Raw genomic sequence first — 27,678 nt, 5'->3', positions numbered from 1 at the left:
TTTTGCCTCTAAGTACTGCTCAATCAACAGCCATGAGCGTGAAATTATCTTGCATGCAAAACGATCTCTGCTATTTAACGATGATCGCCCATGGGAGAAAAAATCTGCCAGCAACCTCTTTGATGTTACCATGGGGTCCTTCGATGGAGCAGAAACGTGTGAGCTGGTTGGATGCTTTCTCTTATCGATTCTTACCGAGAAGTATGGTCAAAATATTGGTTTATACCGGGATGATGGTTTGGCTGCCCTCAATGGAACACCGCAGGAAATAGAGAATATCAAGAAAGGCTTTTGCAAAGTCTTCCGCGACAATGACTTAAAAATCACAGTCGAGGCTAACATCACCAAAACCAATTTTCTAGACGTCACGCTTGACCTCTCAAGTGGGAAGTATTACCCTTTTACTAAGGAAGGCAACATCCCCCTGTACGTGCATAAAAAATCTAACCACCCACCATCCATTCTGCGCAACATCCCTGAATCAATCAATAGGAGGCTCTCCGAGATATCTTCCGACAGGGAATGCTTCGATAGTGCTAAACCTATTTATCAAGAAGCTCTCAAAAAAAGTGGGTACAGCTACACCCTGTCATTCAACGCTGCATCAAACCAGGCACCACGTCCACGAAGAAACAGGCAGCGGAATATTACTTGGTTTAACCCACCATACAGCAAGAACGTGGAAACTAACGTCGGAAAATGCTTCCTTGCACTTATTGATAAGCATTTCACAAAAGCTAATCCTCTTCACAAAATTTTCAACCGGAACACCCTTAAACTGAGCTACAGCTGCATGGGCAGCATTAAAACTGTCATATCTAACCACAACAAATCTGAAATCCGGAAACTCGCACGCGCTAATGATCGAGCTAGGAAAAGCTGCAACTGTCGAAAACCTGACATATGCCCCATGGATGGCAACTGTAACATGGAAAGCATTATTTACCAGGCAGAGGTCACCACAGAAACCGCAAAGGAAACGTACATTGGTCTCTGTGACACTGCTTTTAAAATGCGTTACAGGAACCACCTGTGTTCATTCCGAAACGAACGTTACAGGCATGCTACTGAACTTAGCAAATATATATGGAGTCTTAAAGATAAGGACACTAAGTTTAATATTAAGTGGCGCAAGGTGAAACAAGCTAGTTCGTATTCCAATGTAGCCAAAAGATGCAACTTGTGTTTGTGGGAAAAATATTTCATCATTTGTAAACCGCAGATGGCAAGTTTAAACAAAAGAAATGAGCTGACATCAGGTTGCAGACATGTCAGGAAATTCCTGTTAAAGAACCTAACGTTACGATAGCGCGTGCAGTATGTTGCGCGCGCATCTATACATTGTTTCGTCTTTTAAATGTTGGTGGATTGTAACCGTTATTTCTGGCAGTTGCCTGACGATTGCTTCGCAAGAGGCATGAAACTCAGAGTTGCAGTAAAAGTTCAAGTAACCTAATTCTTGAGGTATAATTATATATATATATATATATATATATATATATATATATATATATATATACTGCAGACAGTGCACACTGTTTCGACCTATGTGGGTCTCATCAGTGCAGTGCATACACTGGGCCAAGCTCTGGAATAAACCATTGCCTGGGCGCTACACTTGTGGGACCAAGTGCAGACACGTTGCCATGCGCGAGTGCTCAAATCACAACTAAGGTGTTGAGCTTCGCCCGAAGGCTAAGTGCATGGCAACCCCAGTGTAGAGTGCTCAATCGCAAGGTAGCCAAAAGGCAAAGCCAAGCGAGAGCTATCTAACTGCATATATATATATATATATATAAAGAAACTGTAAACTTCTATATCGAATAACGATACTAAAACCAATGAAAAACGAAAGTCCTGTTTTTCTTTTTCTTTGCTTTTGCGCTACGCGTTTCACTGCTGATGCAGCTCTTAAGACGTACTCGGGTATTTGGAGAACGAATTATACAACCAGGTCTCTGACAAAATGCGAGAAGAAATAAGCCATTATTTTTACACAAACTGGGGAAAATTCTCAGATGATTGTTATAGAACCTGGCCATACTGTGAGGAAAAATTAAAGGAGGTTCATGATATCTTAAATAGTCTATATAACAGCATTCAACTTAATGCTTAAACTAGCTGCAAAGAACTTCCGTTCCTTGATGTGATGATAAGAAAAGACAATACTCACCTAACAACGTATATTTATTATGAGCCGACGGATTCATTCCAATACCTCCCACATACATCCAGCCATCCAAAACACACTAAAAATAACATACCATACAACCTGGCTCGGAGGATACGTATCACTGTTGAGGACCAGGACAGAAGGAAACGGCGCCTCCACAATCTCAAAAAAATCCTGCTGAGGAAACAATATCCAGCTGAGATGATTGATTACGGTGTAAACAAGGCCCGCGCTCAAACGACGGAAGAGTTAAGAAGGGTGAGAGAGCAAACTACCGAAAATAATGTCCTTTGTCTTGTAACAACTTAGAACCCCAACAATCCGCAAGTATTTCAGCTGGTCAGGAGAACACTTCCAATGTTGAACCAAAACTCCTCATTAAAATCCATTCTGAGCAAGACTAAAGTAAATCACAGTCAGCGATAACCCAGAAACCTAAAAGGGATGTTAACAAACTCCTATTTCTCCAAGCAAAAGGATACTGATGCGGAAGTTAATTTTTGAAACAAAACGTTGCAGAACATGTCCCTATTTAAAACAGGGTAAATAATTCACCTTCTCAGCCACGAATGAAATACTTCGGATAAAACACTCGATGAACTGCACCTGAATGAACTTGATTTACGTAATACCACGTGCAGGATGTCGATATATTTATATAGGAGAAACGGGTGATGTCCTGAGAAATAGAGTGACAGTTCATAAACAACAAATTATAGACCCGCGTACACGTATGCTGGGAGTCAGCAAGCATATTGATGAATGCGCTGCGGGACTGACCCCTCAGTTCGCTATCTTTCCGTCTTACAAGATTCTCGGCCCTTCCGAGGTCATGAGAAAGAACAAAGAAAGATTCTTATATAGATTCTTATTCTAAATATAAACCCGTTCTTAATGATTTGAAATTACGCTAGTTACTCACGCGAGCTTCGAATTGCAATAGCAATTATTATTGTAATTACAATTACATTTGTGACGTAATAAGTGAATAAACACAGTTTGCAATGCCTAAAGAGCCGCAACAGCGGTGAAATGCGTAGCGCAAAAGCAAAGAAAAAGAAAAAGAGGATTTTCGTTTTTCATTGGTTTTAGTATATATATATAAATAGTAAAATGAGCAACGAAAGCATGAAATTGCGAAAGCATGAAACTACGAGTTACGGAAACTTTGTTTCTTTGTTGATTTTACTATTTCTATTTACGCTCTACTTTATTTATCGAGCACTATACAGCCAACTAAAGCATATCCTCCAGATATATACATATATATATATTTATATATTTATTTATTATATAATATATAATCTGTCTGATGAGTGCGTAAGCACGAAACTTAGAGTAACAGAAACGATGTGTCGTCTTGTTTGATTGCTACCTACTGGGTGGGCATCATAGGTCCCGGTCTTAGTTTTGATTGGGAATTTTGGTACAATTCTCGCCTTATTTCAACGCTGGTTCCTTAACATTTTCAGTGGATTTGACAATTTTTTCATTTCTATGCTTGTTTTTCTTGTAGACTGTGGTAATTTTTCGCGTAGTAATTACTGTTTCTGTTAATACATGTCATCACGCCCTCTTTGTAAACCTTTTTAAGGAGTTTGTAAGTTAATTGTATTACAACTGATGAAGGTCTCAGACCGAAACGTCTTTTATTAAATTTTTTAGATCGATTTGAGTATATGTCTTCCTTCGCTCGAAGTTGTCCGTCCTTGTGTGCCACATTAGTTATACATATATATATATGTATGTATATATATATATATATATATATATATATATATATATAGGGTTAAACTTGATATTCGTAAAACAATGCTTTATACATTTAGTAGAGGGAGAGTAACGTGTGATAGGCAGAATAAAAAGTTCATCAACTAAATTTCATCCTTACAGACCTATTTCATGGTTTCCCACTCATCAGGGGATTTTAATATATATATCATAACTAAAACAAAGCGCGCGCTCTGATTGGTTAATTCAGCATCTACTTTTTTCCCATGGGTATATGCTGCTGACGTGAGCAATTACTAAGACTATTTTTCCGCGCGCGCTTGTTTTTTTCTGATCAGGTAAGATTTGTTAAATAAAAGGGAACTCTTGTTACAATGTATCAATGTTATGTTATAAAACAAATGGTAAACACTACAGCTTGTTCATAGTTCTGCTGAACTCTTTCACCGGTTGTTGGATACAGACCTTATAAAGAGGATTTTGGTCGGTATTTCAGGAAGCGCGATTAAACTTTATCGAGTTGCTGGTGTGCAGTCGGTTGTTATGAATGAATTTTCGCGCGCTTGTTTTCTCTTGTCATGTAAGACTACATGAATATTTTTTTACGATGTAGCTCAATAAAAGGACTTCTGTTCTTCCAATGTTATGTTATAAAACAAATGGTGAACGCCGTAGCGTGTACTATTTAGTTATGGATGCACTTCGGAGGTTTGCTAAGCACGAAAGAAGCTAGAGTCGCACTCGGCTATCGCCTCGTGCGACTCTTACAATTCTTTCGTGCTTAGTAACCTCCCGCGTACATCCAGAACTCAATAGTACACGCTATGGCGTCCACCATTTGTTAAATATATAACTGCAGACAAGGCGCACACTGTTTCGACCTATGTGGGTCTGATCAGTGCAGTACAGACACTGTGCCAAGCTCTGGAATAAACCATTGCCTGGGCGCCACACTTGTGGGACCAAGTGCAGGCGCTAGACATGTCAGACATGCAATAGACATGCAATAGCAGGGCTAGAGCTATGGATAATTATACCTCAAGAATTAGGTTACTTTAACTTTTACTGCAATTCTGAGTTTCATGCCTCTCGCGAAGCAATCGTCAGGCAACTGCCAGAAATAACGGTTACAATCCACCAAAATTTAAAAGACGAAACAATGTATACATGCGCGCGCAACATACTGCACGCGCTATCGTAACGTTAGGTTCTTTAACAGGAATTTCCTGACATGTCTGCAACCTGATGTCAGCTCATTTCTTTTGTTTAAACTTGCCATCTGCGGTTTACAAATGATAAAATATTTTTCCCAGAAACACAAGTTGCATCTTTTAGCTACATTGGAATACGAACTAGCTTGTTTCACCTTGCGCCACTTAATATTAAACTTAGTGTCCTTATCTTTAAGACTCCATATATATTTGCTAAGTTCAGTAGCATGCCTGTAACGTTCGTTTCGGAATGAACACAAGTGGTTCCTGTAACGCATTTTAAAAGCAGTGTCACAGAGACCAATGTACGTTTCCTTTGCGGTTTCTGTGGTGACCTCTGCCTGGTAAATAATGCTTTCCATGTTACACTTCTTTTTAAAATGCGTTTAATCACAAAAGAGGCCTATTGGAGTGCTCAAATGTTCTCTTTGGCACCGCATGGTTTGAATAAAAGAATGGAATTTCATTCGAAAAATAGAATTTGCTATAATCAATTTTCCATCTTATATTAGGCGCTACTAATTGATCGTTGAAAGGCCCTTTTCTTGGATTTTGTCGACTCTTTAGGTGTGGATTGGACTCAGAGGCCCTGCCAAGAGATCCTATTATGATTTGTATCATTTAAGGGCCCCTCCAGGGATTTTGTTGGTAATTTACCCTTTCGGGCTCCAAAGGCCTTGTTTTGGGATTTTGTTACGGTTTACAGTTGTAGTAAGAAGTGGGCCTTCTCTTTTTTAATGTTCGCCGCATTGCTTCCTTGCAATTGGTTACGCCACTCATATTAACATATTTAGTATTCTTATCTCTTAGTTTTTAGGGTTTGTTTCTTGTATTTTGTCCATTGCTTTCTTTGTAATTAGGTTTTTTGTTATCTTTTTATTAAAAAAAAGGAGGTAAATAACTGAAGAAGGTCTCTGACCGAATCGTTTTTTATTAAAATTTTTTATAATTTTTACGTTAGAGGTTGTCCATCCTCGCAATTTTTTAAACTTTCTACGTTCGTATTGGCTGTGAGGTTTGGACTGCGAATCTTTATTGATCGTCCTGGCGCGGTGCACCTTTGTTGGCCTGAGAGTTCCATTAAAGACTTGTTACATATATATATACAGCTAACTGCAGACAGTAGTGTTTCGGCCTTCTGGGCCTCATCAGTGCAGTGCTGATGCTATGATGGGGGAGAACCTAGACGGTCACCCCAAACGACCCAACCTTTGTGATATCGTCTAAGCCATGCCAGAGTGCTATAACTAGAGTAAACTAGCGAGCATACGCTAGGTTATATATATATGTATATATATATATATATATATATATATATATATAACAAGTTAAAAGGTCTCGAGCCAACATTGACGCAGCGAATTTATATATATATATATATATATATATATATATAAATTCGCTGCGTCATATAGCATATAGCATATAGCATATAGCATATAGCTCTTTGGCATACAAAGCTTTGCTTTCATGTCCAAATTGAGCACTCTAACTAGGATGAGTCATTGCTCTGCAATTGCGCATGCTCGCTAGTGTACTCTAGTTTGAGCACTCTGGCATGGCTTAGACGATACCACAAAGGTTGGATCGTTTGGGGTGACCATATTGGTTCTCCTCCATCCTAGCATTAGCACTGCACTGATGAGGCCCAGAAGGCCGAAACAGTACTGTCTGCAGTTAGTTATATATATATATATATATATATATATATATATATATATATATATATATATATATATAATTCATACAAGGGAAACCCTGACCCTGTACACCCCAAATAATCATACTTAAATAGGATAAATGTTTCAAAAGAAAATTTGGACTGAGCGGGATTTGATCACTTTAATCACATCTTCGACTGCCATGTTGCCAGTATGGTTGTCCTGATAGTGTAGTGGTCATCACACCTGACTAGTAACAGGGGGACGTGGGTTCAAATCCCGCTCAGGGCAAATTTTCTTTTCAAACATTTATTCTATATATATATATATAACTGCAGACAGTGCACACTGTTTCGACCTATGTGGGTCTCATCAGTGCAGTGCAGACACTGGGCCAAGCTCTGGAGTAAACCATTGCCTGGGCGCTACACTTGTGGGAACAAGTGCAGACATGTTTTAACATATATATATATATATATATATATATATATATATATATATATATATATATCGTTGTATTACGGCAGCTGTTTCGTATGGTCGAAGATGACCACACTCATGAGGTAATTTCAATATATAATTTCAGCACTGCACTGATGAGGCCCAAAAGGCCGAAACAGTACTGTCTGCAGTTAGATATAGCTCTTTGGCATACAAAGCTTTGCTTTCATGTCCAAATTGAGCACTCTATCTAGGATGAGTCATTGCCGTTGCAATTGCGCATGCTCGCTGGTTTACTCTACTTTGAGCACTCTGGCATGGCTTAGACGATACCACAAAGGTTGGGTCGTTTGGGGTGACCGTCTCGGTTCTCCCCCATCCTAGCATTAGCACTGCACTGATGAGGCCCAGAAGGCCGAAACAGTACTGTCTGCAGTTAGTTATATATATATATATATAACTGCAGACAGTGCACACTGTTTCGACCTATGTGGGTCTCATCAGTGCAGTGCATACACTGGGCCAAGCTCTGGAATAAACCATTGCCTGGGCGCTACACTTGTGGGACCAAGTGCAGACACGTTGCCATGCGCGAGTGCTCAAATCACAACTAAGGTGATGAGCTTCGCCCGAAGGCTAAGTGCATGGCAACCGCAGTGTAGAGTGCTCAATATATATGTATATTATATATATATATATATATATATATATATATATATATATATATATATAACTAACTGCAGACAGTACTGTTTCGGCCTTCTGGGCCTCATCAGTGCAGTGCTAATGCTAGGATGGAGGAGAACCAATATGGTCACCCCAAACGATCCAACCTTTGTGGTATCGTCTAAGTCATGCCAGAGTGCTCAAACTAGAGTAAACCAGCGAGCATGCGCAATTGCAACGGCAATGACTCATCCTAGATAGAGTGCTCAATTTGGACATGAAAGCAAAGCTTTGTATGCCAAAGAGCTATATCTAACTGCAGACAGTACTGTTTCGGCCTTCTGGGCCTCATCAGTGCAGTGCTAATGCTAGGATGGAGGAGAACCAATATGGTCACCCCAAACGATCCAACCTTTGTGGTATCGTCTAAGTCATGCCAGAGTGCTCAAACTAGAGTAAGACAGTACTGTTTCGGCCTTCTGGGCCTCATCAGTGCAGTGCTAATGCTAGGATGGATATATATATATGTATTTGTGTGTGTGTGTATGTGTGTGTGTGTGTGTGTGTGTGTGTGTGTGTGTGTGTGTGTTGTGGTTTGAGGAGTATTCATTAGGTTTGTACCTATGACAGATCCTGCCTCAGGAGACGAATATCAATTTTTAATTAATGCTTAATTGTCAAAACACCAATATATGTCAAGGACAACAGGCCCAGAAAGTTTCAGTGATCCCCCCTGTCTAAGGAAATACACTTTAGTAGTATCTTAATTATATTAATCAGTGTATATGATAAATAACGCAGACGCCTGAATGACAACGACATGAAAGGATTAAATGAAAGTGCCTTCAAAGACATGACTGGATTAGAGGAACTGTAAGTAAATTTAGAAATACTTTTTTAAAGGCATTCCTCGTCCCCAAAACGAAATTATTCACGGTGACAGTTTATCATTTAGCATTGCTGAATCGTTCTGTAGTAAGATCTCTTTTGTGAAACATCACAAGAGATAATGTGGAAACAGATAAAAAAAAACAGAACTAATAACATTTTGAAATTATTGAAATTATAAAGGTAATCGGATATTTCTTAATTCTGACACGACTGGAAATTTCCTTGTTAAAAATATTTATCTCGAAAGGTTTGATCAAGATATTTTCTGGAGCGAATAAGTGCTCCGCAATTAAGAACTGAGATAAACTCTATATGAAATCTTTATATTGTATCACGTTGAGAATCCATTATCAGTATGTGGTAATTGAATTGCTCAATTTCATCTTATCACATGACACAACCCGCTCCACTCGGTCCTTACGTCAAGATCACGAGCTTAAAAATTTCTACCTCGGCCCTCCTTCCCATTGAATAAATTTAAACGACTTGATCGCCCGCTTTGCATTGCATTGAGTCGAACTGCATTGTTTTGTAACGTGTGGTTAGAAACATAATCAACATAGCATTAGAATCTTTCGCTCCCTCCTATTAGCCTTTAGTTGTTGGTTTTGTTTCTCTTTAACATTTTTTTTTATTCCATTGTCTTCCATGATTGCCCCTGAATCTCTATATCCAGAAGACAAATATTTTCTTTTAAATTTCTTTGTTTTTTTTTTTAACTTTTATCGAGTCGGAGAGTGTTGTGTTACAGAAGTTGCACCCTCGATATAATCAGTAACCTTAACACATTCTATTTTAAGATTTTCATTTTCCTTACGCCTGCTCATCCTCACATACAGTTTACTTTCCCAGTTCATCCACTGATCATCCATCACAGGAGCGGAATCCCATCCGTCTTGGATTCCTTTTACCAGCAACAAAAAAGCCACATAGGTTGCTAGTGAAACTTCCGATTAATATTTAATCACACACATACAACCAGAGGAATAGTCATTTTGTAAGCTTCTTAATAAAACTAAATCAACTTCTCTTTTTTAACACAGATGGTTGCAAGACAACAATTTCACTGAGTTGCCTCCCAGATTATTCCAAGATCTAAAAAGTCTGGAAGAACTGTAAGTTACATGCAGACGCCTTTTTACAGTAATTAGCTTTGTAGCTGAGATAAAGGAATGATTTTTAGCTTTTATTGTCATCTCTATTCGAAAACAAGACATGAGTATCGTGAGCTGTTTTAAGTTCTCAGGTGCTTGTTTCGTTTAAAAAAAATCGTGACCTAGCTAAGACAAATCTATCACAATACCTGTTCTATCCTCTTTACTAGAATACGCATATTGTTTGCACATGAATGATTACTTTCGGCTCTTTTGCATTTGACCACTTTTAATTTGATGACAAGCGTCTGTATGTATTTTGAATTATGAGTTACAAATAACAGGGTAAATCAAGACTCAATTTGTTCCTTTGCCTTTTCAATCAGCTATTTGTCAAATAACAAATTGGATAATCTTCCAGAAGGAATTTTTGACAGCCTTTCGAAGCTGACGCTTCTGTGAGTAAAATGAACAAAATAAAATTTTATGAAAAGAGGTAATCAGAACTTTCTAAGACTCCGACTGTCAAAGCTGTGCGCCATATTCAGTTAACCGAGAAATGGTAGAATTGATAGGTCTAACAAATGTTTATAAATCAAAATTTCCAAATGTTAATTCCTTGTTACAGACACACCATGGTTTTTTTTTTATAAATTTTAAGCCCAAGCTGGCTAATTAAAGAGCTAGAAAACTATAACGAAAGTAATATAGGATCAAGGAAGACCAATTGCTCGAGGATCTTTCTTCGTCATAATGATTAGCAAAAATTAAGGATAAACAAATAAGCGTACTTTTAATTGTCTCGATGTCTTGAAAATTGCGAAACTGTTTAGATGAATTACACAATGCCATATCATGTAGCTGTGTTTGGTAATTGAGGTTGAGGTGCAGTTGTTCTTCAGAAGCCGTGAATGATTTTTATTCTGCGAATCAATGGTGATATCTCACAATTATAGATTTTCAACCTTGTTTTCTTTTGTTTTTTATTCAGGGATTTGTCAAATAATCAACTCGGAAATCTACCGCCATACATCTTCAAAAACATTACAGAAGTAGAAATGCTGTAAGTGAGGTTTTCTGTTTTCTTTAAGAAATTGAAAATTACTTCGAAGGATTGTCTTGCAAATAACAACGAGTGGTAAATAAGTCAGCTTCCTAGTTATGAAAAGTTACATTTGTAAATTTTTTTTCATCAGTTAAGAGCGTTTTGTCTTATCATAATTTTTTTTTGGAGAGAGAGAAATAGAAGCTTAGAACTTGTTGCCTTGGAGATGTTTCACCCTGAATTTTAAACATCAAAACTGGCTGCTAATTCACTAAAAAAAATTCCCTGTAGTAGATTTAGAAGAAAGCTCCAAGCAGAGTTAAGGATATCAATCCACGGTTACATGTGCGTCTTTCAGTCTAAACTTTGCACGGTGCTTTCTTCAGGAAAATGGACTATAACAAAATTGAGAGGCTTCATGAAGATCAGTTCCAGGGCTTGGTGAAATTGTTTGATTTGTAAGTATATTTAGAACTGACACGTTAGTTTTCCACGGTGATCTATTGTATTCACAAAACAATCCAGAACCAGCCCATTGAACTGCATTTTAAAAGCACGGTAAATAAAAGTTGAAGTGAGACTGTCTACAGATATTAGTTGGTAACTTATATTCGGAGCCATAACAGGAAACACCTCAAAATTGAATGGAGGTAGAATCCTCTATCAGTGACGGCTAGTACAATAAATCTATTAGACTATTTGCCATCAGATAGATATTTGCAAAGAGTGTGATAATATTTAATATTAATTATTATGGTCAATTTAAATGTGCCATGCCTCATTACAATGTTTCAGTTAACAACAAACATATGAAACATATGTGTGAACTGCGGTTATGAGACGTATATGAGAACGATCCTTCGCAGTAAAGCACTATTTGAACTAGTATCGCAGAGGTCAGTGGTTCGAATCCCGTACAGGCCTGAAATTTTTTTCAGGTCTGATTTTCACTATTGCTCAAATAGTGCTTTACTGCGAAGGATCGTTCTCATATACGAAAAATGTTTCAGTTGTATATTAATTTTGAAAATTCCCTTTCACCTGTTTAAGATATCTCTCGGAGAACAGAATTGAGGCCTTACCTGACAAAATTTTCAAGGGCCTTAACAAACTCAAGTCCCTGTAAGTACAGCCGATCACGTACAAAAAATGTCTAGAGTTTTCTAAGGAGATGGAATGTATGTAGCAGAAACATTTAAAATATGGAATTTTGATTTCAAAATGTTAACGTGAAGTAGAACAGGCATGTTAAAAAAAATTGCAATGCTCAACAATGTAATTTTTGCTGATAATTTCTTTTTTGAGCTAAAAAAGGTAGCCTTTTTAGTAAAACATGCTTTTAATGACCAAAGTGAATATTTTCAAAAACGCTAATAAACATAGTTGAGTACTGTTTAGCTTTAAAGGCAACTCCATGTGAGTTTTTAAGGAATCAAACGTTTACCTTCTGATTTTAAATAGTTTTGTTGTTCATTTTTACAGCAACATCTTCGGTAATAAGATACAAGACGTGAGCAGTACGACTTTTAAGCATGCCAATAAACTGCGATTTTTGTAAGTTCATTGTAAATGACTGATCTTTGTCATGGTAAATAAAATCGCATGTTTTGCAATCGGATGAGATGTCGGCGTGAATTTTATTTAGAGTATTGAAGTGGATTCACTTTCAGTTTTTTTGCAGTCAGAGGGAAGGCTTGTAAATAGTTATTTGGGAAAATGAGATAATTGAACAGTTTATACATCATAATCTAAGGTACTTTTCACTTTCTACTCGAAACTGCAGGTTCATGCATTACAACCTCATGGCTGAGCTGCCCAAAGGATTTTTCAATTATTTTCCGCACATTATCAGAGTGTAAGATTCTATTCTAATCATTTTATTCAATGGTTTCAAAAGGATATATGAGGCGAATGTTGTTTGAATTGCCTTGGAAAAAAATAATAATAAAAAAATATATCCATACAGCCAAAAACTAACGATAAAAGTCCGACGTTTCGGCGACATCTTGGCGGCATTGTCAAGGAAAACTAAATTAAATATGCGATTTCAAGAGTAACTAATAAGAATCCAGAGTCACTAATTTGCATAAGTCAGCCACAGACCTTGGCGCGAACTGAGTCTGATTGTACGTTCAAACACGGGCGTAGTTTTTTAATGGGTAACATCTCATTAAAGAGACAATCAAACTTGTTATGGCAATTTTTCAACACCTTAAAACAATTGTGAAAGTCATCCGGAATCATGCCCGCGTGTCTATAATCATAGTGTTTGCGCACTGACGAGGTCTTGCCTCTATGTCCATCAACGCGTACGAAGAGATGGCTACGTGTGTATCCGACATAACGAGCATCGCACTGGTCACATTTGAAGTTATACACAACACATCATTGATCAGTAAGCTGAGTCTTTGGTTCGCTTGTCGGGAACTCCTGGGCAATCTTGCGGCTCGTAAACACTGGTTGGACAATGGTCTGGAGTTTCACACTGAGATCTTTTAACTGTGTCCTAACGATATTAGTTGATTCCTGGTCTTTAATAGAGGGTCTGGCAAGCCGAGTGGTGTTTGCAGTCGTAGATTTTAACCACGATGAAGACTGTGATGCCTGATTTGTCTACAGCAAGGGACTTCCTCAACACCGTCAACCACTTTCAACCCGCTATCAAATTCACTATGGAGGTCGAAAATGATGGAATGCTCCCCTTTCTGGGTATTCGACTCCTAAACCGAGTGCCCCACATGGAAACTAAAGTGTTCATGAAACCAACAAACAACGGTCTGGTCCTCCATTACCATAGTCATGTTGATAATAGGTCCACGCGCGGCCTTTTGACAACTATCCTCGATCGCGCGTATCGCCTGTTCTCGTCATGGTCTTACTTCACTGAGGAGTGCGAACGACAGTAGTCTTTGTTCTCTAAACTGAGGTTTCCCTTGGAACTTGTGGACTCCACTTTTAAAACCTTCCTAAACTTAAGGATCGCTGACCAGTCTTCATTGCGTTAAAATCTACGACTGCAAACAACACTCAGCGGGCAGGATTCCGGATGACTTTCACAATTGTTTTAAGGTGTTGAGAAAATGCCCTAACAAGTTTGATTGTCTCTTTAATGAGATATTGCTCATTAAACAACTTCGATTGTGTTTGAACGCTCAATCAGACTCATGTTTTGGTTTGACTGGGACTGGGACAACATTAAATAGGACTCTGCGCAATGCCTAACCTACAGCACTGACTATTTTCAACGACTGACTCTGGAAAGCTGGTTTACTAACTTACAACAGACTCCCTAAACAGATGTCAACAGCTACCCGCTCCATACAAACGACTCATTCACGACATAAACATCACAAACGACCGAAAAAGAACGACCTAACTTTATCGAGAGATCGAAATAGACCAATCACGACCGACTTACGTCACTTGACTCTTACAGCCAATAACATCACGGCAAAACCAACCGATCATTTCACACGAACTGGAATAAGAACATTCTACTGACAACAATCATTCACTTGACTCTGATGATGACTTCCGCACAGGTTGTCGAAACGTCAGTCACTACCACCGACAACAGTCCTTCACAGGACTACACTCACCCGGACGATCACATGTTACTTCACATGTTACCCCCGGGTTCAAGCCATTTACTGCATGCAGCATGTTGTTATCATTTCAATCATTTTGTTTCAGCTCAGCCTTTTATAGTTCAGATCACCAGTGACTTTGGATTCATGAAAAAATTCACCATCACTTCGAATTTCAATATTGGAAATGATATGATGCTATATTTAGATTTCAAACGCAAATGCTTCAAACATACTTTGTGGGGCTTTCTTATTATGATTCAATCAATGAAAAAGAAAGAAATTACTTTTCTATCAATTATCTTTGTCTTAGCTTGCATAAATCACTGTTTTGCCGATTTTTTTTATATCTCTATAGTTTCGTTCTCAATGTTCTAGCGATGCACCTTTTAAAATTTCCTCTTCTTTTTTCTAATTCCAGAACTCTGGACACTAATCTGATGTGCTGTCACCTTGATCTTTTCAAAGAGAATGCCGATTGCGAATATTCCTTCAATGACAACTTTGCAAGCTGTCAATCCATGTTCCGCAACCTTGCTCCAAGGAGAAGTCTTTGGGTTGTCGGCCTCCTGTCGTTGTTTGGGTCTCTGTTTGTAGTTGGGTGGCAGTATTTTTTCCCTGATAACAATGTGGTCCAGTCTATCATGTTGGTGAATCTGGGTATATCAGATGGCATCATGGGCATTTACCTTATCATTATTGGTATAAAAGACCTCCAATGGTCAGGGGAATACTACATGCACGACTATAAGTGGCGCACCGGTTGGTTTTGCCATTTTAATGGCGCCATGTCTGTCCTTTCAAGTGAGGTGTCAGTTATGATGATTTCTCTGATTGCATGGGACAGACTCAAGAACATTGTGTTTCCTTACACTTTTGCAAAAATTACGCCAAGGCAGACTCGTATAATGTGTGCAGTTATCTGGCTGGTGGGAGGCGTTATGGCATTCCTTCCCTTGTCTGGAATGCACTACTTTGGTGACTGGTATTATGGCAAGAACGTTGTGTGCCTGCCCCTGCAACTTTCCCCGCAATTACAAGAAGGCTGGGAATACTCCACCTCTATCTTTATCGTCCTAAATTTTTCTCTTTTCATCTTCATTATGGTGGCTTATGTTGTCATTTTGTTGAAATCGTGGTCTTCAAGCAGACGGCTCGGTGCGCATGGAACTGTTCGTGAAATACGAGCAAGAGCACAAAGTGCACAGGCCAAAAGAGAAAGGGCACTTGCTAAGAGAGTCTTCTTTATTATTTTGACCGATTTCTTGTGTTGGATACCAATCATTTCCATTGGCATCAAGTCGCACGTCGAGAAAACGTTTGATCCACCTGGTGATCTGGCGGTGTGGATTGCAGTGTTCGCCCTGCCGATCAATTCAGCTATCAACCCACTGCTGTATACCCTTTCTACTCCACAGGTAACATTTTCATCTTTCTTCGGAATAGGACAAACTGTCATTTTTAGGTTAACAGACACACTGCAAGATAATTGTTTGAAACAAACACCGATAGATGTTCCTCAGAGATGTTGGCGATAATTTTACTTCAAAGGCGGTTTTTTTTTTCCCTGACGGACAAGAAATATTTTGAAACCATCACATTTCATTCGAGAGGAGTTTTCTCTTTGCGAAATAACCCGAAATAGAGACACAAAAGTCGCATAGATCAAAATGGAATAAATGATTGTAAAGTTCTTTTTTTGCTCGCTTTTTCACGGTTGATAATACCCATGCAGATCACTAACAAGCCCATGAATTTCTAACGTATAGGTACAAGCCGTGTTGAAAGTAAAACTGAGGAAGCTGTGGGCCAATGTTCGATCTATTTTCAGCAGGGGAAAAAAACAAGAAGGTTCAGTTTGATGTTCTATTTACCTATACTATAAGTTTTTCAAAGAGGATAAGGGTGAAACTGCTTTGAAATGGCAAAAATAGACATTATTTCCAATAGAATAAATTAATTATTAAAACCACAAAGGTGTAAGAAGCAAAATGTGAAAACAGGATTGTTATCAAGAACATGAATTGCTATAGAAGAAGTAGCTAAGATGAAATCAGTCATGTGAGTGACTCTAAGTTTAAAGGTAGAATTGGTGACAAAGCAATAAATTAACGAATTCAAAAGGGGCAACGACGCCATTTGAAATCATGATTTGATCCCAATTAATGTTGGCTGGTGTCTTCAAAGGTATTTGTTAGGATCTAATTGAATTCAGTTTGCAAACTTTCTTGAATTATGAAGAATAACGGAGTTTTCTAAATTATTCTTAAGATATAAAGAGATGTTTCTAGTTCCAAGGTGAAGATACAAAGCGGCCATTTAGAATTATTTTTCAAAATCAATATTTCGAAAAACTTGACATAAGTTTATTCTCCGGTTGGAGAAGAGCAGTACAGATTTATTGCTGTTGTTCTATTGAACAGAAGAAACAGAAAATGATCAGCAGAGACAGATCAGATTTGAAGGTGAGATGCTAACAACGGTAAAATATGGGTATTCTCAGTGTAATTATATATAAAAAGTCTTCTCCCCTCTTGGGTAGGGGCTCAGCGTGTAGTACCTGTCTCTCCTTTCATTCTGCCCCATTCGTAGTCCCATTTGATTTGCAATTTCTTCCCCATAGGAGAACAAATTGAAATGCAAGAAATAAAACAGAAAGAAATCCCAGAAGCGGAAGCCCCTGAGTTGCCTGCTCCGCAACCAGGTCTGTGCTTTATCCGTTTACTTATTTTTATTGATACGTCATTTCAAAATTAGTAAAGTGGACAATGAAATGGGAAACCTCTGAATTCAGTCATTTTAATCAGAATTGATTAGTCTACCAAACGGTAGCTCTTGAAAATACTGAGATTTCTAGAATGAAATCATAGCATTCCTTACCATGCTCTGACACATAAGTTTGTGCACTATAGAATAAGTAAAGATTAAGCAATGGTCTCCCCATATGACATAAGTGGGAAGAAATTTGATGTTATCAATTTTGTTTGATAACTGCAAGAGGAATCCATATAGAAACTAAATCAACTCGAAAAATCCTGATGACAATTTTCTTAACGCACTTTCTGAACCTCGCTTGTGAGAATCTCATGATCATCCGTTTATATAAGTAACATATACGTCGTATTGTCTAAAAATTATACCTGCGTCGTCCGTATGACACAGATCTGGTAATGTGTATTGACAGTAACCATTCAGGGTATCAAGTTTTCTAATTTATTACTTGATAAATAACTCTACTTAAAAAAAAATCATTTACTCCATCGATAGCAGTGGAACAAGCATGTGGAGGGGATGACGCCATATCTCCTTCAGGTACAAAGTCCTATTAATTGAAATAAAATTCCTTGCCTATTATTTGCTTTTCTTTGAATTTAAAATTTGGTTTATCAATAAAATATGAAAGCAAGTCATAGATAACCGCGTCATTCGCACAAGATTAGTATTCCATTCATTCCACTTGAACTGCTTTCTACAACTATTTCTAAGAATCGCCAATGCCTTAGAAGAAATGATGTAATGGGAATGAATAAAAGAGAGAAACGAGTGCTATCAAATTTCCTTGGCAACAGTATTAGCCTTATTATTATTATCTTTTAAAATTTTCTCTCTCTCTCTCTCTATATATATATATATATATTTTTTTTTTTTGATTGATAACTCAACTAAGTGATCGATCGTGTTTTATTAAACTTTGGTACAAGTTACGCTGGTCCTTTGCTGACAATAAAACGAACAGTAAGCTTGACCGAAAATGAAATCTGTTTTTTTCTTTTTTATACTTATATCTTTTAAAATGCCTTTACTGGATAACTTAGGCCTAGTCTATACGTCGCGTTACAGTCGAATTTAATTCAGACGAATTCAATTCAATCAAATTCGTCGTTCCATCGACATAAATCGTGGTGTGGTTGTATGCGTCGGAGTCAATACGGTCGAATTTAATTATCTTCCTAAATGCAGTGTCTCTGGTCAGAGGTGTCACTCGAAAAGCTCGCCACGGGTCACTGCGGGCTCGCCACGGATCACTGCGGGCTCGCCAAAATAAATGAAGAAAATGTATGCATTTCATTCGACTGTTCGTTGCTAGTGCGACGTTAAAACTGAAGACGCCTTATCGATATTTTATCCGTCTTACCAAGACGGATAAAACGTCTAAAACGAATTCAATTTACCAGACGAATTGAATTCGTTTTAGACATCGCGCTATCGTCGAATTTAATTGCTTGTGGGATCTTGAATTAAATTCGTCTGAATAAAAGTCGGCTGTAGTGCGACGTATAAACTAGGCTTTACAATCTTATTTCACGAATCAATGAATAATTGAACGTACACGAATATTAACTTATGTAAAAACTGCATTTGAGAGGAATTTCTTTCAAAAGAAAACACCAACCGTCAGCATCATGACATGGTTTAATCTACTTGTTCTTTGAAACAGATTATGACGATGATTTTGACATCCGGGTTTTTGGTTTGTCTGTTTAATGGGGAAATAAATCACTCTACAAAACAATAAACTAACGCTCAAGAACAAATGTGGCCAAATTGAACAATTTTCGAAATATCGTGGCAGCGGCCATAAAATTGATTCGGCCCATATTCTCAAGCTATGTGTACTTTACAATGAAACCAACCGCTACATGTTTCGTTTGGCTGAATATTGATTTTTTTTCGAGGAAATCGATAGTAACTGAAACCAAAATGCCGCGTCAGAAGCTAAAAACTACAGACCAATCTAAGAGCGCAGCGCCACGAATTGAAAACACTTGAGCCAATAAAAAGTACTAAATCTTGAAAAACGACATAAGTTTTGACAGCAATTTGAGCATTTTTTGATTGTTTTGTATACATAATCTCATTGTATTTATCCAAGCTTCATCTAACTAGGTCAAAAGTAACCCGTTACTTTAACTATGAACTAAAAAAAAGTATTGGACTAAAATATCTGGCTTTTGGAGGGCGAAGTGTAGATCTTTTTAATCTCCTAGGAAGTTTTTGGAGAAATGACTTAGTGCGATTTAATGAAATTTGAAAACCGAGGCGTTAAGAATTCTTTTTTTACTTCCTTTTCTATAACGCTCCTCCATATATCAAGAAAACTTAATATTAAGAACTTGCAGAAACCTAAAAAAAAAATATTTACATTGTAGATATTTTTTTTTATTTGGTCCTCCTTTAATCACGGGCATGGTGGTACTTATCCTCTGTCTATTCATCCGTTTCTCCACTTAGGTTCTGTCCAGTTAATTTCTCAGCTTCAACAGATGCAACTCGATGCAAGCAAAGTCAATGACAAGACAGACCTAAAACTTGAGTTGAAGAAAATTGCTTCAGACAAAGGCTTCAGAATTGTCGACAATGAAGGATCAGGAAACTGCATGTTCTTTGCTTTGTCAGATCAACTGGAAATTACTATGGGAATCAAAATAAAACACGACGAATTAAGACAAATATTGGTCCAGAACCTCAAAAAAAACCCTAAACTAGTAAGTTGAAGTCTTACACTCTATGTAACTACTATTACTTTAGGAGCACCATGAACGTTAGATCTCCATGTGGGCCAACTGGCCAACACATCACTACTCCTCCTGTAGGGGTTAATAAAGATCATAAATACTCTGACATCAGCTTTTAGTATAAACCACACCGCGTGCTCATTGGCTATGGTAAGTGATTAATAAGTACCATTCACCGCCTTCTACTATATACGTAAGTAATTTTCTACCTCAGCGTCTGTGAAAGTGATGGATAATTACCTTGCTTCCTCGCCTCGATAAATACCCAGCTCTAGTCACCTTTATTCTGGGGAATTATTGTTTAATATGTCGGATGACCCATAGAACACGCTTTGTAGTTCTCGAGTTTTAATAGAAACCATGTCCGGGTCACGGATGAATGCAGAATGCAGACCTCCGTGTCAAAAGGGCTTTGTCCTGTGGAGAAGGCAGCCAACCCGAGGTTTCTTAAAAGTACTTTACGTTTGAATCTCCCCCCAGATGGGACAGTCCCAACTGGGGAGCCTTGACTCTGGATAAAGTGGACACTAGACATTTGATGTTTCAAAAGGGCAAATAGACTGCTACATCCAATGTAGAACATTGAGTTCATAACTCTGATCGGTTATTGTCCGTTCTTATTACTGTTTAGTATCCTTTTGATATTTTCTAAACCGATGATTCCTTCCAACATCCTCAACTTCGTCCAGTGTACCATTCCCATTACACTTTAAGTTTCTTTCTCTATTTTACTCTTCTCTCAGCCGGATGGAACAGATCTGTTTCACTTCGTCCATGGACATCCATCATGGGCTGATTACTTAACGTACATGGAGCAAGATGGCGCTTGGGGTGACCATGTTATTCTATTTGCCGCAGCAAACTGCTACAAAACTAGCATTCATGTGGTCAGCAGTCTTTCCGCTGCCCACGATGTTATCTTACGGCCACAATGTCCTGTTGAAAAAAGCAGGACACTTGCTTTGGGACACATCCATGAAGTACATTTTGTCAGCCTTCATTGTACAAAAGGTACAATTCTTTACATTCGACCTACTAAATGAAGTGTGGGTTTATGGTTATATTTTGTGCAATTATCTCTATCACTCTACTGTTCTCTTGTATACGCCGCCGTCAGATGATCAATGCCAATATGACGTCACATAGCAACATTGGAAGCGCTTCCCTAAGTTTGCTTAGTCGAGATTGAGGACAGTAAAAGGAGCTGGCAAAAACAAAATGCCATTACAGGCTCCTAGTTGATTATTATTGTTTACTTTTCCGTGAGCGTACAAGCTTTGTTATTCATATTTTGAATTGAAGAGTGTACTCTCTTGTGAAAATGTTTACTTGTAATATCACCAAAAAATTCCGGGACGAGTGCGGCGCGGCTGACCGTCATATTTACTCCCGCGAGTGTCAAAACAAACCAAAACGTACGCCTATTTCTCTTTAGGCTTTCACCAAATCGGCCTTATAAAAATAGGTTTTATTATCCAACTACACTCCGTAGAGTGCAGATAACGCCACCGACGAGTACAAGTATCACGCGATATTTGTACCCTAGAGAACCGGTTAGACAGGTTTTCCTGCATCGCGCAAGCGAAGATTTGGATTGAAGTTTGGAAAAAAAATGGCGGACAATTTGAGTCATATTTCTGACGACGAAGAGTCAGCATGGCTTGCCAATATAAATCCAAGTTTATTAGATTAATCGAACGAGGAAAAACAGCTAGACGACCAGGAAATTTCTTCATTTATAGAAGAAAGTAGAAATAGCAACACGACAACAACCCAATTCCGTTCCGCCTCGAATAATTCTGTCACGCACTCCCTGTAAATGAATATCCGCGAAATTCCCCCGCATTGAAATAAGAATTTGGTCTGTTGGATAATAAGTAACTTATTAGACGTTTTGTTGTGCAGTATCATTAAGTATTTTTATTCGTTATCTCTCTTTTGACTCGCACTACGGGCTCGTCGAAATACAGTACAACTCGTAAAAATACTCAGTGATACTACACAACAAAATGTCTAATAAGATATATTTATTTCTTATTCATGGAGGTTTATACATACCGCTATTTGGGGTGCATCTAATGGGTCATTTTTCTCCTTAATACTTTAAATTTTGATGTTGTCATTGTTTTGAATAATGATGATCTACCCAAAATGAAACCAACAAACAAAAAAAATAGTAACATCATTCTATGGGTACCTTTTGTTTATGATGTATTTCTGTAGGTCAAGAAGAAGAAAAAAATCCTGAGACTGAAGATCCAACTGATGAAGGTAAAAGCGATGAGTTCTTTCGGAACGGTGCATTATATAGCACCCTTCTTTAATACCACATACAGTGCAAGTTCTTGTTTTTTGTTTGTTTTCGTTTTTCTTTGTATGAAGTTAAAAGCCAACGAGGGCATGTACCTGGCTTACTTGCAGGCCATTAGCCGGGTTCTTTTATATAACCCACCTTTTTAATTTTACTATATTTGTGTTGACCTACTCAGTGGTCATGACGGTCACTTGCATTCTATTCGTCGCTTTGAGCGACTTTACTTAGTTCTAATCAACAACCGTTTGTTCTCACACAACAGGTAAATCTGAGGAGCAAGCGGAGAGCGAAGGGATTCCAGAGCCAAGTTGCAAAGGTAAAGGTGGGGTTTGTCTTCGACTGGTCGATCAAGATAACAAGGCTCTAGATGAGTTGATAAAAAAATATATATTCGACTTAATAGAAACTTAAAAAAATATCTTTTGAATTCCTTTATGACGAACAAGATTAAATGAATGAGGACTAATGTATCTTTGAGTACACACATCATCTTACAGAGAAAACGGAAAGCGTAAACTAACTTGGCCTCAGTCATTTTAGGCTCTCCGCTTGGATAGGGTTGAAGGGCATATACGGGTAGGCCTTGTATCTGCACTAATTCTCTACTTGAGGAAACAGAGACAATGGTGATCGGTTAAACTGGTGGTCCTTCAGCAAGGCTTTTAGAGGGTCACAAAATTTTAACTCTGAACGTTTCAACTCTCTCAATTACTTCGTGATTCTCCCAACATCACGGCAACTTCGTCGATCGCAAGTATCCAAATAGACATCATTTTAAGAGTTCAGTTTTTTTCTGCATACAGTGCAAGTTTTCTTTATTATAATTTCTATATTTATTTAGACTTAAGAGCTATTTGGAGCAATTAATTGGCTTAATGGAAGGGCCATGGGTCAAGTTTACTATGAAGACAAACTTATACATTTGGCGGCAATGGTGTTAGCCTACACAGTCAGAATGATGGTAACTCAATTACTTTCTATGCTTCGCCTTTAAGATACTTATACTTCATTCTAACAAATAGCTTTGTTATTACACAGCTTTCGAGGCTGAGGAGAAAGAGGAGAGTGAAGAAGTTTCATTACCTAGTGACAAAGGTAAAGAAGGGGGTACTATTTGATTGTTCACTTGTGAGGTTAGGGCAAGGGGTTGAATTATTGAAGCATATCTGTCATCTTGACATTCACTGGAAAATTAATGGTTTTATAACATGCTTAAGTAGAAAGAAGATTGAACAACTCAACACAAATATAGTGTTTGTGAAATACATCATCTCCTTCAGATGTTCAAAGAGTTGAAGAGGAAGAGAAGGAGCTTGAGCCTGACTTAGAGATCGCAAAGGAAGGTAAAATTCCTTGTAAATCCGCCAACATAGAGTCAGTGTTCATAAAGTGACACATAATCACTCCAACTTATCGCTTCAAGAAAATCGAAACGTGGTGATTCACATCAGAAGCGACTGAATTGAGAGAAAAATGAAAACACTGGGTATTATTATACTTCGTCTTAGTAATGGGCCAAAATCTGTCTTGAAATACTGAAACTTGATATATGTCACACTTGAATTAGTTGTGTGACTCACTTTTTATATCATCTTTAACTTTACAGGTACTTGCTCAAATGTACACTAAATAGAGAAAATATAAATAATAGTTTTGATAAGCACTTTAACACAGTCAAGCAAGCATTGTGTTAGAAATAATATATTCATATTACAATATTTTGTATTTCCATGTCTTTTCGTAATTTATCCAGGGGAGGAAGAGGTGTTTGATACCAGGCTTTAGTTCTCTGTTTTGGAACCAAGGTAAATCTTTATTATCTTTGCTTCAAGACTGAATACCACTAACTAAAGGGGTGTGGAAAACAAAGTCCTAAAAAGAATTTGCGTTTTGATCGCTATCTTATCAAAGTTATTCTGTGCGACATTAGTCTTATATATATCATTTAAAATGAAGGGTGAAAATATCTTATTTTTTGTCCTGATGCATTGCCGTGTATATGCATGGACGGTTGCCTCCTGATTACTTAAACCTCCTAATACATATATGAGTCCCACTGACTTTCTTTCCCAGTTAAACAGAGTAAATTTTCATGTATTATTTAAAGCTTATGGTCGATCTAACAAGGCTCAAAATCGAGATTCTGACTGCAATTGATATAACTGAAGCGGGCTCTGGCGAGGAACATAGCACTGTAACTAGTAATGATTATAATGTCCTGGTTACGGTTTTACATACGCGTCGATTTGCGTTCTGATTTTGGCGATGTATGACTTGAAAAAAGTGAAATAAAAACGAGTCCTCTGTGGCTAGCGGGCTCTATGAGTGCCATTTGCTGCATATCCTTTGTTAACACACATCTACTTGCCCTCCTCGAATTATTTACCCTGCTTATTGACTAGTGCAACAATTTAAATTTGATAATTTAAGTTAGCCAACTTAACGAGTCTATACATAACAGTATGGCTGACAGATCAATCGGCCAGCTGACGAGTAAGCATTCAGATTACATTGAGATAATGACTGCTTGGCTGACTATGGCTGACAGATTATCTAACTATTTCACTGCTTGATTGTTAGGCGGGCTGTCTGCCTAACTGCTGCGGTGTCTATCAGCTCGACTTTCTGCTTGATTTTTTTTTTGCGGGAATGTCAGCCTGACTGTACGCTTAAATGGTTGGCATGGCAATCGCTTATCCCATTTTGTAGCTGCCTGGCTGGAACAGACAACCCAAAGGGACTATTTGATAGGCAGGTCAAGTAATCAACTAATTAGATACGTTTTGAAATCATTTATCTGTGTACTTTTCCTCTTTTCATCAGCAAAGAGACCGTCAGGGCTGGAGAAAAGAAACAAATAGTTCAAGAAATAGAAAAAAGTAATTCTAGTAACGATCAAGTACAGTGTCTGTGGAAATATCTTAGTCAACTCAATCTGACAGTTTTTTTTTAATTTCCCTAATTGATTCCTTAGCTATATAACTCGTAGCATGGTATAGTTAGTATCAAAGACATTGGGCGCTATCTCTGAATTGGCGTGTAGTGACAGTTCTGTTTGTGTCTCAGAGTTCATTTGGTCTGATTCCATATTCTTTTTGTGCTCAATTGCGATATATGTCTAGCTAGCTGATATTGTAGGTCTATTATTTCCGGCATATACTAAGATATCATAGATTTGAGAAAGAAGTTTAAGCTGCCTGACGGCTTCACCTGGAAAGCGGCTAAACACCGAAAATCACGCCCGCGTGCTGATTCTTTTTTTAAGGAAGTTATTTTCCTATCATTAATAGTACACGAGATTAACTTAAAGTGAGTAGGAAAATGCCTCAGTGGTCTTAAATATGAATATTAGCTGATTTTGATTACAACTTTTTAGCCTTCTTCGGGGCTTTCCTCTAATCTAGGGGGGATTCAATATTTCAATTTCCTGAATAACTTTTTTCTAGAGTAGGTTCTACCTCAGATTTTTTTTTTAAAACCGTACTTTGATAAAATGACATATATCATATTAACAAAAGCAAATGTTTAGCACTTAGATTGCGTATCGACAGTTAAGTGTCATAGGTATCTCTAGTTTAAGAAAAAAGTCAACTAATTTGGAGAAAAAACTTAGTATGATCCTGAGGCAAATATGTCAAGAGATTTATTAGTATAACAAAGTTCTGTGGCTCATTGTTAACTCAAAACAAATTTAGGAGTATTTTTGCACCTAATGCGCGTTTTGAGACTAAAAAAGAGTTTTTAGAATGTGGCTATACAACTTAGACAGCCGTACCGTTCACATGGCAGATACTTAGTGGTAATCAGAGTAAAATGTTGCATTTTTTGTTTCCTTTTATGTTTTTGTTTCGTTTTCATTTGTTTTGTTTTGTTGTGTTTTGCCTTGTTTTGCTTTGCTTTGTTTTGTTCTGTTTCGTTTGGTTTGTTTTTCTTTTTTGTTTTGTTTTGTTTGCTTTATCAGTATCTCTAAATGAAAGTAAATAAGAATAAAAATGGCAAAAAAAAAGGAGAACAATTTACGGAATAGCACATTACCAACTAGTGTTCAGGCATTAAGTGATATAAGTAGCTCATTTCTATAATCTTTTTGACTCGTTTTCAAGCATTATGGTAATTTAAAAGTAAAGTGAAGTCTACTTTCGCAATGTTAGGACGTTTTCCACGACTGATCGAGAGGATCCATTATATAACTTGGACAAACGTTTGGGTACTTAAGTCAGTTATGAGTTAATTGGTAGGACAACAACATAAATAGTTTTCTGCAAAACTCATTAGTGAGTATTTTTCACTCAAGCTGCGAATCTAATCATTGAGTTTCATGGGTATCTCTTGTCGATAAATAGACGAATGAATAGAACAAGTGATCGCATGAAAAAAAAAAACTACACAGGTTGACATCGCTTATGACAGATTTCGTAGTTTATCAATAACCTAGCTCATTTCTTAGATTTTTTAACTTGTTTGCGAGCATGATAGGCATTAGGACTTTAATTGACGTCCAAGCATATTACGCTTATATTAATATTTCTCTTGAAAATAAAATAAACAAATTAATAAATGAATAAAAAAAGGTCTACGAATATCACTAAGTTAGATATTTGGTATTGATTTGTGTTTAATTTTGTAGTTCATTTAAAGATCTTTTAACTCATTTTGAGAAATCTAGCTCATTGTAGCACGTGATATTCAAACTGCTTGATAGCATGGTCGAAATGCGATCGTCAAACAAGGCTTTTACAGTAAGAATAACCTGAACATGAAAGTGGCTTTTAGAGGGATATGGCACCGAGATTAGAACATTGTACCAAGCTATAAAATTGTCAATAAAGGAGTCATCTTTACTATAAACCACAGCCTTTAATAAAACACCTTTTAGACCTTACGCTTGAGTCTTTTGTCAGGAAAGTATTGAGTCTTGCTTAAGCTTTATCTGCAGTCCTATTGACTCTGTCTGGGAAGGGGTACAGGGACGGCCCTGAATCTCAAGTAGAGCTGGACTTGTAATTTTTTTTAAAAGTTGAAGGCCGTTTAAAAAATTCTGTTCTTTTATGGCGTTTTTCAGGGGAGCGGAGCGAGCGCAACAGAGTGTTTCGCCCCTCTCGCCAAACCTGAACAATGGAATTGTTACAGATGGGCTGTCGGATAAGATGAATTGAGAAATCTGGTAAAATGATGCAGATTTTGTTTCGTTTTATGTTGCGCTACTTCGCTACGTTTGTTTTTCAGTGCTCTGAATACATTCTATGTAATTTCCCTCTTCAAAACAACAACATGAAATAACAAAAATGTGAATGCTTCGAGAAAGGGAACCCCAAAGCCCGGTTTCCATATAATCTTCCCTGTCGCAA

The 27,678-nt window shown here is 37.6% G+C and overlaps 1 protein-coding gene across 1 annotated transcript; it reads left to right on the top strand.

Moving 5' to 3' along the window:
- The first annotated feature begins 8,703 nt into the window (after window positions 1-8,703).
- Window positions 8,704-27,191, top strand: LOC148737758 (uncharacterized). The gene is made up of 22 exons (XM_088749337.1): window positions 8,704-8,756; window positions 9,818-9,889; window positions 10,255-10,326; window positions 10,860-10,931; window positions 11,300-11,371; window positions 11,964-12,035; window positions 12,396-12,467; window positions 12,697-12,768; window positions 14,922-15,918; window positions 16,270-16,351; window positions 16,924-16,965; window positions 17,124-17,204; window positions 17,768-17,812; window positions 18,939-18,971; window positions 19,733-19,892; window positions 20,497-20,567; window positions 22,240-22,287; window positions 22,593-22,646; window positions 23,369-23,425; window positions 23,611-23,673; window positions 24,084-24,135; window positions 25,154-27,191. The coding sequence occupies exons 1-21, from the start codon at window positions 8,704-8,706 to the stop codon at window positions 24,113-24,115; spliced, it is 2,322 nt and encodes a 773-aa protein (XP_088605463.1). The 3' UTR covers window positions 24,116-24,135; window positions 25,154-27,191.
- The last annotated feature ends 487 nt before the right edge of the window (window positions 27,192-27,678 follow it).

The sequence above is a fragment of the Stylophora pistillata genome, chromosome 2 (assembly GCF_964205215.1).
Source record: "Stylophora pistillata chromosome 2, jaStyPist1.2, whole genome shotgun sequence".
NCBI classification, from domain to species: Eukaryota; Metazoa; Cnidaria; class Anthozoa; order Scleractinia; family Pocilloporidae; genus Stylophora; species Stylophora pistillata.
The sequence above is the reverse complement of the archived record's forward strand: the minus strand, read 5'-3'. Positions and strand labels throughout refer to the sequence as shown.

Bases quoted from the DNA above. Each gene is read 5' to 3' on its own strand.
- LOC148737758 (XM_088749337.1), top strand. From the start codon at position 8,704: ATGAAAGGATTAAATGAAAGTGCCTTCAAAGACATGACTGGATTAGAG. The intron at 19,893-20,496 runs GTCAGATCAACT...ATCTCCCCCCAG, and splicing joins AACTGCATGTTCTTTGCTTT to ATGGGACAGTCCCAACTGGG. The intron at 23,674-24,083 runs GTAAAATTCCTT...TAATTTATCCAG, and splicing joins CTTAGAGATCGCAAAGGAAG to GGGAGGAAGAGGTGTTTGAT.